The sequence below is a fragment of the Protopterus annectens genome, chromosome 16.part0 (assembly GCF_019279795.1).
Source record: "Protopterus annectens isolate FY-2018-M chromosome 16.part0, PAN1.0, whole genome shotgun sequence".
NCBI lineage: Eukaryota > Metazoa > Chordata > Ceratodontiformes > Protopteridae > Protopterus > Protopterus annectens.
This window is the reverse complement of record NC_056750.1, coordinates 619,326,605-619,344,202: the sequence shown is the minus strand read 5'-3', so window position 1 is coordinate 619,344,202 and position 17,598 is coordinate 619,326,605. Positions and strand designations below refer to the sequence as shown.

General features: G+C 35.8%; 2 protein-coding genes across 13 annotated transcripts in view; one reads left to right on the top strand and one right to left on the bottom strand.

The window, feature by feature from the left end:
* The window catches only part of CIZ1 (CDKN1A interacting zinc finger protein 1), a 2,016,138-nt gene that overhangs the window by 458,515 nt on the left and 1,540,025 nt on the right, over window positions 1-17,598 (top strand). The window lies entirely within an intron of this gene.
* The window catches only part of DNM1 (dynamin 1), a 1,092,771-nt gene that overhangs the window by 702,032 nt on the left and 373,141 nt on the right, over window positions 1-17,598 (bottom strand). For all 11 annotated transcript variants that reach the window (XM_044058867.1, XM_044058862.1, XM_044058871.1 and 8 more), the window contains exon 3: window positions 10,349-10,498. In XM_044058867.1, coding sequence (XP_043914802.1) covers window positions 10,349-10,498 — 150 coding nt within the window. The remainder of the gene's footprint in view (window positions 1-10,348; window positions 10,499-17,598) is intronic.

Below are 17,598 nucleotides of genomic sequence, written 5' to 3'. Positions count from 1 at the left end.
CAGAGACTGCTACTTCTCTGGAATAGACTTCCTAATCATGTAAAATAGAGTTTCTCACTGACCCTTTTCAAATGTAACCTAGATAAATGGATGGGAGACCACACATTCACCCCTGGGGTGGCACCAATGTCCCTCATGGACAGGGGAAGCCAGTGTTGATCACAGACCCACTCTGCTCATAAATTCATTCTGCAAACTACCCAAAAAGAACAAATGGGGATACTTGGGATTAACATGGCTAGGCTTGTGAAGGCTCTAGGAACGCTAGCCTAGTAACTTCCTATGAACCTATGAACCCCCTTTATGGAGACAAACTGTTCTGCATGAGATTGTATATATATATATATATATATATATATATATATATATATATAAACTTTTGTGTCTGAAAAAAAATTTTAGAATCTACACACAGTTTATCACTTTGTATGTCTTTACTCATCTTATGTAGCTAAAAAAGGTTTCCTATTATGCTCAATATATTTATATACATTTTCTTCACATTTTTCTTGAGCATGTCTCACAGTATGCTTAATTTGTTTATCCAGCTTGTTTATTTCAGTTTTCAAAGTTGTAGTTCAACCTTTCTTTAATTTCTTATATTTGTGTCTCTCACCTTAATCAGGTATCTTTTCCTTATGGAAATATGTCCCCCTGATGTTGTATGCCTAGCTCCTGATGTTAAACACTTTTCTGATTTTTTTGCATTCAAACAATTTCTCTTTCAAAACTTTCCACATTCTTTCTGCAGTTTTTCCACTGAATACATCAGTCCAGTTAGTTGCTTAACCTTGTTACAAGGAGATGGGACTATGTGACTTGAGTAGTTCACATACGGATTGACTAAGAAGCTGCAGCTATATAAATGTCAGTGTAACGGCAGGACAACAGATATAATATAATGGAAATAAATGGAACAATTCTGCTCAAATACACAGTCAAAACAATAAGTCTCATCAAACAGTTTGGTATAATTTTCATATTCCATTCCCTGAAATGTTTGCTTGGAAAAATATTTTAAAAGATAATTAAAAGTTGAAAAGTTATAATTATGTTTCAGTAAAGATATCTATACCATTCAGGTATAAATTGTAGTTTATTTTGCAACAGTTTTTTTATATTGTTTCATCAACCATACTGTTTCTCAGTTTAATGCGAAACAAGTATGTGTGTGTGTGACTGTGTGAACCAGAACCAGCTCATGTCATGCTAGTTTTTGATTACAGATAACAACTTGAGTTCCATGCAAGCATAATTAAAATACTTGAAATGAGCTCAGAGACTTCCTGCATTTTTTTTTTTTGCGAGAGGTGTCAGAAATGTAATATATACCTTTCGTGCTAATGATCTGGTAACACTGATTTGCAAGTCACATGGTACACACTTGTTTCTAGATGTTTCATTATGAATATACACCTCATAAAGATAGTCTCATAGATACTGTGTCTCTGCCTTACTTAATGGTGGCCAAGACACTACATAGATTCAAGGTATATCTATCGCAATGGCAAAATAGATATCTGCACAAGTGAACATGCTTATTTGATTTCAAGACCTTCAGTTCTGAACTTCAGAAGTAAATTTATCAATGAATATATGGCTCAACCATGTTCTTCAGTAATTCTTCTGCTGCAAGAAAATTTGAATTACAGCTTCAAATTTTCTGCCAAATTTCCTTGCAGCAGAAGAATTACTGAAGAACATGGTAACTTTATGTATTGTTGCTGATAATCTTAAAAGGTGCAGTGTGTACCATTCCTACATGCTGCTGACAAAGAAGTTTTACCTTTTACTTTCCTAATGAGAATAAAGACAAAGTATCAACAGTTGGAGACAAATTCAAAAATTATTATTAGTCCAGAAAGAATTTGATATTTATTAGACGTGTTCTTTATGAGCACAAGGTATTTCATATACAATAGATAGTTATGTTACTAAACTGAAAAAAACAGAGCTAAAAACAGTAGAGTTCTTAAATTGTATGCTTCACCAGTAAGAGACAGAATCACTTGTGGGTGCTCTATTGGAAGTTTGAGAACCTACAACATGAAAACCAATATTCTAAAAACTATAATTTCATTCTACACATATAACAGCAAACTGCAAAACCCATTGTTACACATTAAAAGTTTTTTTTTTACTGGGGGTTTCACCCCGCTACTTATACATACTAACTCTGAGATTGCTGTACCTCAGAGAAGGGGAATTACTCGAGACAGAACAATTTCAGATTAGTATATATTTCACTCTTACCTGTAGTCCATTTTGAGTTTTGGAACTTAGACTATCAGGTCTCAAATGTAGATCAGGGGCCTTAATCTGACCTTATCAAATGTTATGGATATGTGTATTGCAAATTAAATTGATGTTATACAATCAAAATAAATAGCTGAGAGAAAAGATGTGCATGAAATAAAATGGCAGTCAAACACTGAGTTAAAAATGAGAAATAAATTCAGGACATGTTATAAAAGCAAAGGATCTGATAAGGGAAGGCATGTGAGAATCAAAGATGTGACCAGACAAATGATTGCAAACTATAAATTCGGTCTTGCAGTAGGCATGAGAGAAACACTTGTCTAGCATTTAATCAACTCTGCAACATTTTGAAAGCAAATAATGTGTTACTAAATATGTAAATTGAAACATACGTGTTCATAAAAATTTGCATGATATTCACACGGTAGTATGAAAATGAAATGTACTCGGGTACTGTTAAAATGAAAAGACTGAAAATTATAACGTACAAAAATGCAAGCGAAGTATTGAGAAAGAAACGTAAGGCAGACGGTTGACAAGAAACACTGAGAATTAAGAAAAAAAGTAAATGGTATTTTATATAGTACCATCTGTTTTATTTTCTTAGTTTCTGTGACCACAAAGTTGGTATATAAAAAAGGAAGATATGTGTGGAATAGACAGGGCTTAGTTTGTGAGTATTTTGTATATTCAATCAGTTACAGGTTGTTCAGACTATCTGTTTGTTTTCTGGTGATGAGGTTCCTGGAGGTTTTCAATGTGTGCTGGGTCTTTGCCAGCCAAGCTGTGATATAATTGTTGCTTTTTACATAGTTGGAAAACTCTTGTCCTGTAAATAGAGTGAGACTGCTCTCTGTCCCCCCAACATCTGGTTTCCTCAGATTTACAATAAATAAAGAGCTCTTATAAGTAACTCTAAGTAATATGTCATGACCCATTTTTCTATCCCATTTAGCATTACTCATGTATTCTGAATTTCTTTTTTAATTATGAAAAGCCTTACATGTATTCTTATTTTGCACATACAGAAACTGTCACAGCATACTTACAAACATTAATATACTTCTCAGAGAAGATATAAAATAATGCACAATTTAAACACAGTACAATATGTTCCACCTACATTTTTTGGTTATCAGTACGGTTAGCATAGGCAGTGGTGTGTGTGTGTGAGTGTGTGTGTGTGTGTGTGTGTGTGTGTGTGTGTGTGTGTGTGTGTGTGTGTGTGTGTGTGTGCGTGCTCGCTCACACGCGCATGCGCGACGGGGGAGGGGTGGAGTGCAACTTCAGCAGCATTTTTGAAAATAAAGAATTGCAGTGGCAAATGCTATTTGAAGTGCCTCACATTTCATGGTTTAATTAGCATACAAAAATTAAATGTGTATTAAAACTGTGACCTCTGAAATGAAGCAAAAATGTTATTACCTTCAGCCTTCATATTAATCATCACCAGTTTATTCAGACTATGTGCAGTATTTACAACATGTTAATTATTTTTATTATATTAGAATATTTTTTAAATAGTGTAAATCATTTATGTTTTTATTTAAGATGGAAGCATTTGATCATTCAGCTGGTTTTATCACAGTACTTGAAACATAATGCTTTTTTACATTTCAGAAGTAACATTAGGTTAACATAATATCTCTGTTTCTAAAATAACAAATTCATGGTTTTACACATGAATTATTTCTACATTAATAAAAAGCGTATGGTGTGAGAGATAATACCACAATCATTTATTAAAATTGTCTTTTAGCTTAAGTTTGGGTGGGATTGGTAGAAGTTTTATATTTGGTGCTACACTCTGGGCCAGTTTCAGTTATTTTGTTCTGCATGATTCTGCAACTCAACAAAAATTTTAGTAACATATATAGGATGCTACAGGAAGCACTTAAACACTCTAAAGACACAGGAACATAATATTGCTAAAAAACAAGAAAATAAAATTAATTTTACCAATTTCAAAACCCAGCGATCCAAAATATCCAGCTGGTTGATTAAGAAAACCAACAGCACAACTTTAATTAATACCCTTCCATGCAACTTTTCACCCCTACCACTCTTACATAAAAATACCAAGAAGAAACACCTTGTATAAGTAAAGAGACAAGCTGAATGGAGTATAGTCTCACAGACACATTATAAGTATTAGAATTACAGACTGACAGGACAGTAGCATTAAGAAACTTGGAGACTAGCTAAATAGCAGCCAAACAGATGGACTTTGATACTTCATAGCAAAACTATTTTAACATTATGTTAAACATTAGTAGAATTTCAGCTGTTTTATGGCACCCTTTGTACATAAGAACAAATGTGTTGAATACACCAATGAAGTAAACAGCATTCTGAATGAACATTTAAGTTCCATATGTATCTGAGCTATAAATCTGAATAAACAATGTAATTTCCAGAATAACAGAAGGTCTCAAAAATAGCCAATACAGTGGTAAAATACTTTAAGTTGAGTTAACCCTTCGTGCAGTAAGGGGCCTAACTATATATTATGAAAGCAAGTATATAAAAGACCCCTAAAAACTGTTTAATCAGTCACTTGAAAGAAATTAGCGAACTCTGGTGAATGGAAAAATACATTTGTTATCTAGTCATTCAAATGAAGAAACACTAAAATCTAGCTATCTTTATAGGCCCATTAGTTTGATGTCTATACTTGGAAAGTGGTTTCTGAGAACTGCTAGAATATTTCTCAACCTAGATTTTAGAATGGAAGATCTACCTACATAAGTTTCATGGACTTTAATGAACCAGTTCACATGGCCTTTGATTATGCTATATCCACAAATGTACTGCATCTCAATGTAACTAAAGAATTTGATGCTATACCATTTGAGGAGATTATCAATATTCTGATATCAAACTATATCAGTGCATACCTAACCTGATAGAAAACAAATTGGTTAATGGAAAGGCAATAAATATCATGACTGTCTAGATATTTATCCAAATAATCTATGCTCAGAGAAATTCCCTTAGTGCTCCATTTTTTGGTCAGTGCATTTAATTTTTGTCTTGGCCTTTCCAAAGATTAATAGACATTGCTTTTCTTAGTATGCAAATGACTGTGAGATAGATTCCTTTACTAGTCTTCAAAGTGTCAGAATACAATAAATGAATATTTAGTAAACATCAGTGTTTGTGCAAGATCCCACAAATTTGCATTCATTACTAACAAAAGTAAGATGACAATCTTTGGATTCAGGTTGACAATGCAGAAATATTATTGAATAAAGGGATTTAGAAAATGTTAAACAACAGATTTGGGAGTTATAATTCAAAAATAATATAAGCTTTAGTGATATTGCCATTGCTATTAAACCTAAAGCTACTAATCTGAAAGAGTTTTTAGAGTCTATGGGATCGTATAATTACTAATCATAAAAAAACTTTGATAATACTTATACTTGAATATAACTACTGCCTTTGTTCAAATACATTAAATTATATTAAAACATTTGAAATTATTCAAAGAAAGTTCACTAAAAATTACAATCAATAGAATCTTAAGAATACTGCTAATGATTATAAGCTCTCGACTTACATATCATTAATAACACAATCATTGCAGGAAAAACTGTATTTAGCATTTATTTAGTGGTTTGAATAAAGTGTTTTGGTTACAGTCTGAATTTGTGGAGACTCTTCACCCTGTTTTACAAGTTATTAGTGGTGCGTTTAGGGTGAATTTGTCTCCTGTTTGGTGTATTTAGCAAGCAAATTCAGAATGGAAAAGTTAAGCTGTTAAGTGCAGAATTCCATGAAAATGACAAAACACATCATCACGAACATACAAGTTAAAAATTACATTTAACCAAAAAAGTTCTGATACATTAAACACATAATTCCAAACAACAATTCTAGAAGTGAGGAATAAACTGAAATTTAATAATCAGCTACATTTATTCATTTTAAAAAATATTGTGGGGAATGGAGAGGGGTTGGGAAGTTTCACTGTAATGCAAAGGAGTCCACGTTTTGTATGACATTAGCACCATGCAAATTTATCAAAATGTATGAAACTTACACTTGCTCACATTCAACTGTAATCCACAGTTTTGGCACCACTTATTGATTCAAGTAATGAGTGCAAGCTGGCAGCATGACTGTTATTAGTGATCACCTTATACCTGTTGGCAAGTTGTAAAAGCCATCAGCCAAACTCAATATCTAGGAAAGAAAAAATGTACAAAGATACTAAATACCATAAGAGTCCCTGACTCACCTGACTAGGACAGTCTTTCCAGCCAGGGCATGGATTCTGAAGCTGCACTGTTTATTTTCTCATCATCAGAAACTGGTCACTACATCTAACTATATGAAAGAATTAACATTCTTTCATAAGTCTAAACAGATAACATGAATAGAAAGGCACTGGTCCAGAGCTATATTGACGACATCTTAAAGGAATAATAAATTAGCTCCAAAAGTCCTGTTTCATAACAGCCATATTGGCTAGAATGAAGCCTAATAGAAAAAAATAAGATGTAAGAAATGTTAAGGATATTTCTGGAAGAAGTATGTGATACATTAAGCTCTTTAAATTGATCTGTGTTCTATTTAGCTCAAATTATTAATTATAAATTTATTTTTCATGATGTGAATAAGACTATCACTGAACACACACACACACACACACACACACACACACACACACACACACACACACACACACACACACACACACACACACAAATAAGAAATAAGAATATACTCCGTGCATAGATAAAAGTGTAGTAGACACAAGGAAGTTAAAATCATCTCTGTAAATGTTTCATTTCAAACAAAAGTGATAAATACTGCTCCAGATTTATAAAGCAAAGAAAATCTGTAAATTCTTTATTTAAAACACCTGAAGACTCTCAAGAAAATACTTCTCTCACATGGAATGCTATAAATCCATAACTAGGCAAAAGAAAATAAAGAATGTTATTTGGCATGAAACTGATTGTAACAACATTTATATACAGGATGTTTCAACTATTTTAATGTTCCTAGTAATTGTATCTAAATCCAGTTTAAAGTTAAAGGATGTGATGGCCAAAATGTATTTTTAAGTCCATATTAGGATCAAATGTTTTCTGCCATTTTGAAAAGCAAATCCCAGCCTTCAATTATAACTGCTGGCAAATATCTTACATTGATTAATCTGGGAAATGATTTCTAGGTTTGCCTGATTAGAAACTTGATCACCTTTCATTCTTTTTTCATTTTTAATGCCTTTATTGAATTATCACTTAAAACACTGGCAAACATACATTTATATAAAAGAAAACAAACCATTTTAGCACATTCACAGTTGCAATCATTACACAATGAATATATTTTCTTATGTATATTTATCACAATTTCTACATTACATAAATTGATCAATTCCTTCTTTCCCTTAACCATAATTTACACTTTTTCTTTTTTGTAATTTACTCCTACCTTTTTCTAAAGTTCCCACTTCTGGTTCTTTTATTTATTTTACAATATTCAGAGCTTTGAATACAGTTAATTTGGCTTTGATTTCCCTTTTCTAGTAATTGTTTTGTTGTCAGCCACCAGAATTAAACTTAACAAGACCTTACTATGTCTAGACGATTCAGATTCTTTATCCCAGCTCAAAAAACTAATTTCCTTAGTTACGCCCATTAGCATCACCCAATATTCCTGACAGAGTACTCTGCAGGGATTATTTTAAAGTATGCCAACTCATTATACTCCCAAAACATATGTCCTCAGTTACCTCTTTCTTCCCCATCATGTTACTTATTGAAGTTATCTGGACATTCTGTTTTGCTAGCATTACTTGATAGTGAGTTATTGATTCATTCTTCATGTGAAATGGCTATTAAAGTTGGCCAGTTTTATGGAAACATGAAATTTTCCAAGAAAAAAAGACGTACTCAAGCCAGTGTAAAAGACCAGACTTCACTTTATTGTGCAAAATATCAGTGTGTACTCTTGGAACATTTCAGTTGCTTCTGTTGTTTTATATCATAAAGGGGGTCCCAAGCATAAAAAAAAATGTATATGATTTAGTGGAAAAAATATTTTTTGTCATAAAATCTCAGGACACATGCCATTTTTAAATATTTTTTCTAGGATACAACTGCCTAATAGGAGATGTCATGCATAAAGATGGATAGGTTGTTCTTCTTTCGGCTTTTCCCGGTTAGGGGTCACCACAGCAGAACTCTGGTCCGCTAATGATTGGCAGTAGATTTTTTTACGGGTGCCGAGGTGCCAGCTCAATGCCCAGCCTTAAATGAAGGCATGCCCATTCTATGCTTGTCTTTCGAGCGCCACTCGACCGCGGGGAGGACATGCAGACTCCACACAGAAGGAGCTCCAGCCGAGAATCGAACTGGAGAACCTCTTGCTGTGAGGCAACAACACTACAGCTGCACCACTGTGGCTGTACCACACAGGAAAAAGCATGTAATCTATTAAAAACACACTACTGAAATTAAAACAAATCTATAAAATATTACAAGTTAGTGGGATCGACAACATATGAAACAGTGTACAAAAACTTGAAATAGGCTAATAGCAGTTAAGACTTAAAAGTAAAGCAGTACTGAAGGCAGCATGAAGAAAGATCCAGTTTAAGTCACTGTTCACACAAAGCAGCTTAATATCAGAGTATGACTACTTTGTTCAGGCAGAAATGTTGCTCAAAGGGAAAAAAAAAATATTTGAAAATGCAGAAGCAAGCAAAACAGCCCCGAGTTAAGATGTTGGGTAAAATGGTAGTCCTAAACATCTGTCATGATACAGTCTGTGGTCACTAGTAATTTTAGATTTTTCATGTTATTTAATCTAATTACTGAGACAAATAAATGCTACAAATTAAAGAAATATACAAAAACGATGATGAGATGATGCATACAAAATTCAGTTAAACATACATCATTTGGGTGGGATGCTATTTCATAAAGCCTTTGAGCTTGTCAGCAGAGCTTAATATTATGCACCAGAGGTGTATGCAAACCTTTGTAATTCACAGACATACACTCTCCGGTTTCCTCCCACAGCTCTGGTTTCCTCCCATATCCCAAAAACATGTTGTAGGTGGATTAGACACTATATTGGCCCTAGGCGTGAGTGTATGCCTTCTGTGGAAGGTTGGGGACAAGGGCTGTCAACTCAACCCGTAAAACTCCACTGCCAATCATGAGCGGACAGGTGACTCGCTGTGGTGACCCCTAAGTGGGAAAAGCCGAAAGAAGAAGACAGTAGCCAGGGCATAATTATCTGTGTAATACTACTGCACTGTATATTTTGATTGCAGAAATTAAAGAACTAACAGCAAGATTTTATACATGGAATAATACATTTTTAATGTTCTTATTCTACACTGCCAATAGTATATTTGCTTGCTGTATTTTATTATTTGTATGAAAAGAAATTAGAAGAAAATGCTGAAAAATTAGCACAAGGTCATTTTAAATATGATCTGAAATCTGCATAAAGATGAAGTATTACACTTACTTTTAAAGACATTAGAAATGAAGACTGTTCTATATTTTAAATATTTAACTAATGTTGCCCAACATACTGGGAAGTTATAAGAATACATTTTTAAGAATGGCAGTAATATGTAACTTTCACTCTGATTTTTCATCTTAAGCTTTAATGAACTTTGTTAAAGGCAGGAAAAGGAATTGATTTTCACCAACATTACTGGACCCTGAAATTCTAAAATTAGGAGAACTGACACTTGACTTACAAATACAGCTCAACTTCAGCAGCTGCCAGCATTTTGTAAATGTCAGACTAAAATGTCAAAGCAATCATGTACGAAAGTATTATGTATGCCTCAGTTTTAAAAGGAGTTAACAATGATTACATGTTATGTAACAGTAGAGAACTGAGAATTTTATCAGTCAGTAAGTTTTCAAAGGTCTTAAAAGGAGTTTATTATACACACATCCACGTCTTTTTTTTCTTCCTGTAAAATCAGCGTTTTTAGCATAATCATTAGGCAGACAGGGTATGAAATCCAGTATCCAGAAACTGAAAAGTCAGTATATTAGTGTTCCGGCAGAATAAGCCTCTGAGCAAAATATAATGCACTACCTACCATTGGGAGAGTATACTCTCAGGTTGATTGGTACAGGAGAAATTCCTTTGTTGCCTCCTGTGATTCGGTCTGTTTCTGCTTCGATCTCCTGGCGAACCTCATCAAAATCTGTGAACTTTTTCCCCTTACAATGTAAAAACTCTGCATGTTCTGAAATGAACACAAAGGAAATGTTTTAGTTCTCTGTACCTCTAAAGCAGGCAAAAACATACACAAAACACTTGCCAATGTGTTATTTATACCTGGACCAACTGGGCACTGAAAGTGTGCCCTGCAAATAAAAGGTACAGTGCAACATACACACCCAGGCTAACAACTAAAGCCTAGTCCTCTATCACTTCCTCATTTAGAGGAACATGACTACTTCAGTCTTAAAACTTCACTATCCCAAAGCTCTTCCCTCCTAGTGACATAAGTGATGTTTTTTTTCTCATTCCCTCATGTACATTTATTTATTTATTCATTTGTTTATTACATTTATACTTTATTGACTGGGCTAGTCCCACTAACCCAGTGTTCTCTTTTCAGGGAAGACACAAGGTGGTTTTCATATTGACAAGGGGGAATTTTGCCAGGGCACTGGGAAGCATCCTCTTCTCTTTTTGAGAAGAGGAAGTCAAGCACTTTTGGAAGGGCTAGTTGGTGCTGCAGTTCCAGGAATTCCAAACTGCAGAAGACTGTGGCAGAGGTGGAGAAAAGTACAAGAGAAAACTTACAGAATAAAGGAGAAGGAGATGAAATAATTGTTACAGAGACTGAAATCAAATGACTGGATACACAAGTATTGGTAAATCAGATGAATCAGGCAGAGCCAAAGGGAGGAGAGGAAGAAGGATGGTGAGCCACGGTAGACAGAGTATTACAGGAGGGAGCAGCAGAGAGGCTGGAAAGAGAAACGGCTGTCTTAAGTGTTTAGATATGAACATGTTTAGACAATTTTAAGTATACCCGTGTGTGTGTGTGTATACATATATATAGATGTATACATATATATATATATATATATATATATATATATATATGTGTGTACTGGATATATATGAGTTGTAGGAAATCCATTGAAATACAATTTGCTCAAATTGTATTTTTTGACATTAACAGGTGGAGTTCTCAAAAGATGGTAAAAATTTCAATTTCAATCTTTTTTGCAGTGTGGTAACCCCCCCTCATTGCCCCCACAACCCTGCTAACTTAAATATACTAACTCTAAGACTGTACAATACCAGGAAAAAGTGAAAACACCTTACCCAGTATTTTGCAATCTCCTCACTGTCACTCTGTCAATGTACTCTCCCTTAAATGTACTTTATTCAATCAATTGGTTAGCATGCACATATTAGTCAATCACTTGGATTTTAATAACATTCACTCAGTAGTGCAATTTAATAACATCCCATGTTACTGTACATCAGTATGTGTCTATATCTATATACATACCTATATAAAATATAGCATCCAATCTTTTACTATCTAGAGTGCCTGTGCTGGCTACTTCTTTTACTGTTTTTATCCTGTATAAATACATGAATGGTTTCAATGTAAAGTTGATTTGATGAAGTTTTAGGACAAAAACACCTATCAGGAATAAATCTCATTGTGGAAAATACAACAGATTTCTACCTCGTATATTTGAAAACCTCAATTTTGTGCCAGTGCTTAGTTTACAGGCTACTAGAAAAAACGTTTTTTATCCAAACTACAAGGGCTGGCCATCTCATTTTTGTGTAATAGCACAGTTATTGCATTTCCAAGCATCCAGTACCAATATATCAGAAGTAGTAGCTAGTTTGTGGTATTGTGGAAGACGAAGAACATCTACACTGACTGAGCCCAGCTGAAGCTAACAGAAAAATGTATGCATAACATAAGTATATAGAACTGATAGTCATAGCTATACATACTAAATCTAGAGCACTTGATAATAGTTTTCAGTCTTACTCACAAACACTGGCTAATCTACAATATATGTACTGTACCTGTGTACTATGTATGTATTCTACCTATGTTCCAAATTTCAGCTGTACACCACAAATCTATTAATTACCTTTATTTTTAAATTAATATTTTTTTGTTTGTTCTCTCCACTGTAACTGTTGATGTGCTGCATACCACTGTAAAAACATGTCTTTTGTAATTTGTGTGTATACTGATCATGTCTAAATAACTAAATGTATCTGTAATTTTTTCTTTGTGGAGCTTTTCTCCCCAGGCCTCTGCTGAAAAATGGCCTTTTTGGCTCAGTCAGATGCCCCTGGTTAACAAATGTAAAATAAAATAAAATAAATAAAATAAAATAAAATAAATAAATAGCCAGCTTATTACCATTGACAGTCATAGCTCCATCCCAAGTAAAGTCTGACAAAGACTCAAAAGGTATATTATATTTAAAACGATTACTAACATGAGTTGGGAGGGTTGGGTGTGGGAGGGTTACAAAATTACAAAGGTGTTTGCCACAAGGACACAGGTGGTCTCTTTGGATAACACAAGCAAGACTTAAGTCTACACAGCTATGAGCAAGTTAGTTAAACTATGAAAATATATGAATCTAAAAATGTTAAAAGGGGGTTGGGAGGTTGGGGGGGGTTGGGAGGGTGTTTTGCCTTACAAACGTTTGCAGGCAGGGCTTAGGTCCCACACAAGATAATTACAAGGGAGCTTAAAATGGCTGCTCATAGGGGCAGTTAGCTTAGTACTAACCTATGAACCTATGAACCTATGAACCTATGAACTATTTCAGGTGTAACAGTTATGGGCAGGAAGTAGGCTGAGATGGGTTTCCCAATTTAGGTAAGAAAATGATGTCCTGGTAACATATCCCTTAACCTCTTGGCTCAAGAATCAGGGACAAAACCAAAAAAAAATAGGGGAGGAGGCATCAATGACCAAAATCAGGAACAGATCTTAAATATTGCTCATACATACTTAGAAGTTGCAAGAATAACACGTTTTGCATTAGCATGCATTTTTAGAAGGATACAAAGTCTTAAACTCAAATGTCTGTCATTATTTAATGACTGCAATCCAACAGGATTTACCAGAAAACCACAAATTTTATGAGGAACACACCAAAATGAAGAAACAAAGCTGCTCTTGTGGCATACAGGGATAAAGTCCTTACTACAGTCCAAGCAACCTGGGTTTGATTAGTGCCTCAGGTAACTGAAGGAGCAGCAGGGAGGGATGGGCGTGCACATTTGTGTTCATCGATGACACTTCTTAAGGGGAGGTGTGACAGAAAGGGAGGAGTTGCCCTCAGATATGTGCCAATAAGCACAGGGGAGGAGGGTGGTGATTGTGGATAAGTCATACATAACCTTCCAGTGGCTAGAAGATGGGCATTGGATCCCCCAGGATGCCCTTGGGTTTCTCACTGGCCTTCTATGTAAATTTGGGCATTGAACTGTGTGTTGAATTGGAGTGCTGGTAGACCCCACATAGGATGTGAAGCACTGGGATGAGTGTCAGAATGACAGTAAGGGAGGGAGACATTCTACAAAAACAGATGTATGCCTGTCAAAAACAGCTTAGAGCTATTCACAGAGCTACTATGACAGACATACAAGTTTTTTTTTTTTACTGCTTATGACCAGTTGTTTAATATTGCTGTCTATTTCTCTGTACCTTTACTGTTATATGAAGTGTGCAACTTGGTAGTATAGCAGGTTTGCCATAAAGCTTTAATTTCATCATTGACCTATGGAAGGTATTTGTCACCTGTATAATAATATTACATGCCATGCTATTCAATATTGATAAGAATGTGCTGTGATAATACAAGAAAGTGGAGTTGAGACAGATGCTGCAGAAAGCAGCAGGTAATGCTACAAAAGGCTACAATGAACTGAAATGCATTGAAGTTTCTCGTGTTAATGAGTGACTGTCATATTTTTATGCTGCAAGTTCCAGCCCTGTGTAACGAATGTAGGCAGGTAACCACTGACAATATCTGCCATGAGCCTCACCTCTTTTGTACTGCCGGTAGTAGTTGTAAGGATCTAGTGCAATGTACTGTCTTTCTCCCAGAGGTTATATTAGTTCTGGAAGCACAAGAGATTAACTAGGCTAGACAACGCAACTGTACTGTAAAGTGTGAGAACATAACACCAGTTTCCATCATGCACTGAAGTCAGTTTAACAAGTTCACTCTTTGTGTTTGAAATCAGCCATTTGAATGTGTTTAACAGTCTTAGTGTTCGCTAAAGTGTGATTGTGAAAATGCTAATGAGAGGATAACAAGGCCAGTTTCTTTTGGCCATAGCTGTCCCTGAATCCCATTTTCTCTCTCACTCAGTAACTGTCTAGTCCACTGTAGGCAATTACTGTGAGTGGTGATCCTTTTTCTGAATCCCAAGTTATTTAACTTGGGAATTTTTTTTTTTTTTTGTAGAATGACTAATTTTCAATATTATGAGCTAAAATCCATTCTGTACCATCTTTAGGACCTTGACTAGTAAAAGGTTGCACTATTTTTGTATAGTTCCAACTTTAGCAGTGATTTCACATAGTTATAATGAAATAATCATACACCACTGACTGTTAAATGTCCCTCATAGTTGTTCTGACATAAATTCGGTATATTCATTCTCCTTCAGCATTTGTGTACATCATGCAAAAGAAAGGAACAGATCACCCATTGTATATACAAACCTGGAACATTGTTGGATATGTGCAGGGGGGTTGCTTAAGTAGAAAATCATGTGGCAGCAATATGAGACTGTTCGGGGATGCCTCAATCTCCTCACTGGCCTTAACCCTTCTTGGATAAAGTCGGGGAAGTAAGGAGGGTAGGCAGACCCGGTGAATAGGAAAAGGCACTGGAGTTAGCTAATGGTTAGATGTGTAGAGAAAAAGTAAGCAAAAAAATGCATATAACAGGTGCCACGATGCGGACTAAAGGTCACCAAGTAATTGTAAATGGCAGTGTCAGAAACATCATGATTCACCATATCTGTAGTCAAACGGATAACTTTTATTCTGTACAAAATAGAAGCATAACAAAAATAATATTAACATTTCACTCATCTTAAACTAAATGGTAATAGGCTCAGAGTGCAATGCATTATGGGATATAAACACTCTTAAAATGGCAATTTATTAAACTGGCAATGGATATAGCACACATTCACAATATATACAGACACTCTAGCAGCTTTGCTTTAGTTACTATCACTTCCTCCACCCAAAAAAGGGAAAAAAATCTATTTTGAAGTTACAGAGCTGAGAGTTGCACAACCAATGCACCATACAATCAACAAACTGGACTGATCCTGCCAATGCATGCTGTTAGTGAATATGATTATTATGATTATTACAAGACATTAGGATAAATTTAGTAAGAAACCATATAGCAAAGTATCTGTCCGTGTCACTCTAATCATAACTGTGTAACATGGTAATTAGAATTAGAAACAGAATTTGAACCTGTGGAACAAGCTTGCTGTAATTAGCATTAACATTTTCATAGTTACTAGACAAAACAAACTAATCAGGATCAAGACCAGTCACACAAAATTGTTTTGGGTGGACAGTACACGGTCTGTCAACATGGATAGCTGGATTTGAACTTCCTCCCTTGTCTTAAATATTTGGTTGAGGTAGCATAGTTAGAGACATAATAACAGCCTTATTGGACATAGAAAGTACAGTTTTGTACCTACCATAAATGTAGATGTTCGAGTGCTAATACAGCTGCAGTAATCACAGATGGGTTTTTCTGCGTCAGGGGCAGTCTCGATCCGCGAAATTCCAAAGTCTTGGTCGTTGGTCGGTGGTGGCAGCGCTTACTCTTCTGGCGTCAGTGAGGCCAGCTTTCTTGCCAGATGTGTCAGGAGCCCCAGAAGGAAGACAATACATAAATAATGCTTATATACATATACATTAGTGGTGCAAAAAAACATAGCATAGATAACCCAGTCAGGTAGTATGAAGAGGTTGTTAGGCCCCATTACCTTACCAAGTGGGGAAGGAGGGAACTCGAACATCTACATTTGGGGTAGGGTAAAAACTGTACTGTTCATCGTGCATACAGCTGCAGTAACTGAAAGATGGGTAGATCCCAGCTATGCTATAGGGGTGGTAGGTACTAGAGGGAACTGGGTTGAGCGTTCTGGAATATAGGTGGTAGTGTTTTTGTGGTAGTGTTTTGTGAAACAGAACTCCAAGCCTCTGCCCAAATATCTTTGGTAGGACTCCCTCTGAGGAAGGCTGTAGAGGTAGCTGTGGCCTGTGTGGAGTGTGTCTGATACACTGTAAGAACAGATTTCCATGATAGGAATAACAAAACCGTATGCAGTGGCCAATCAATAGTCTGTTTTTGCACCCTTGAGCCCCTACCCCTACAGCACAGGACACAAAAAGTTCTGATTTTTCCTGAAAGGTTCTTGTGTCCAAATAATAACGTAACTGCGGATGATCAAAGAGTGTAGCAGCCTTTCCCCCTTTGTTTTGAGGTTGGGGAAAAAAGGTAGGTAGGTTATGCTTGATTTAAGGCTACCTGAGGGCCTGTGGTTCAAGAAACCCCTGAGGCTGAGCTGAGCCGAAGAGGAAAGCTTTTTTCAGGACAATTGCAAAATCTGTTGGGGCAGCTGGTTCAAAAGGGAGGCAATGTTAATTTTTCTATAATTTAGATCCCAGGCTGGTATTGGCTTTGCTTCCTTGGAGGTCTTATTTAGCCCTCTGAGGAACTGTCGTAAGAGTGGGTGAGAAAATAAAGGAGATCCGTGTTGAATTCTGCAGAAATGTTCAGTTTTCTCTCCTGGCCTCTTTTCTCATTCCAAGAGCAAAACAGCTCCATTTTGCGGAGTAAGCTTTTCTAGTAAGATGGCCTTCTGGCTCCAAAATGACATCTTTAGTCCTGTGCTTGCAAGATGTTGATTTGTCTTTCCAGAGCCAAGCAGAAAAAGAGTCATGGCTAGTCTGCACAAGGGGTATGATGAATGCCCCTGTCCTCATGCCCCCCCAGGGGCGAATCTGAGGCGTCTGTGGTTGTTTAAGGCTAGGGTGGCGGTATGGTGCTTACCCCCACCTTCCCTAATTTCTGGGATTCCCTTTCTGCCTTTCTTGGATTCTTGCTTGGCAGTGGAGGCCTTCCCTTGGGGCCTTGTGTGAAATGGTTTCAGGCATTTACATGGCTTTTGAAGAGAAATTGGTGAGAGCTGTACTCTGTAATACCTATCAGTAACCAGAAATTCCCTAAGTCTTTTCTTGGAATCTTCCAATGGAAGTGTTCCTCAAGGTGTGCAGGTTTC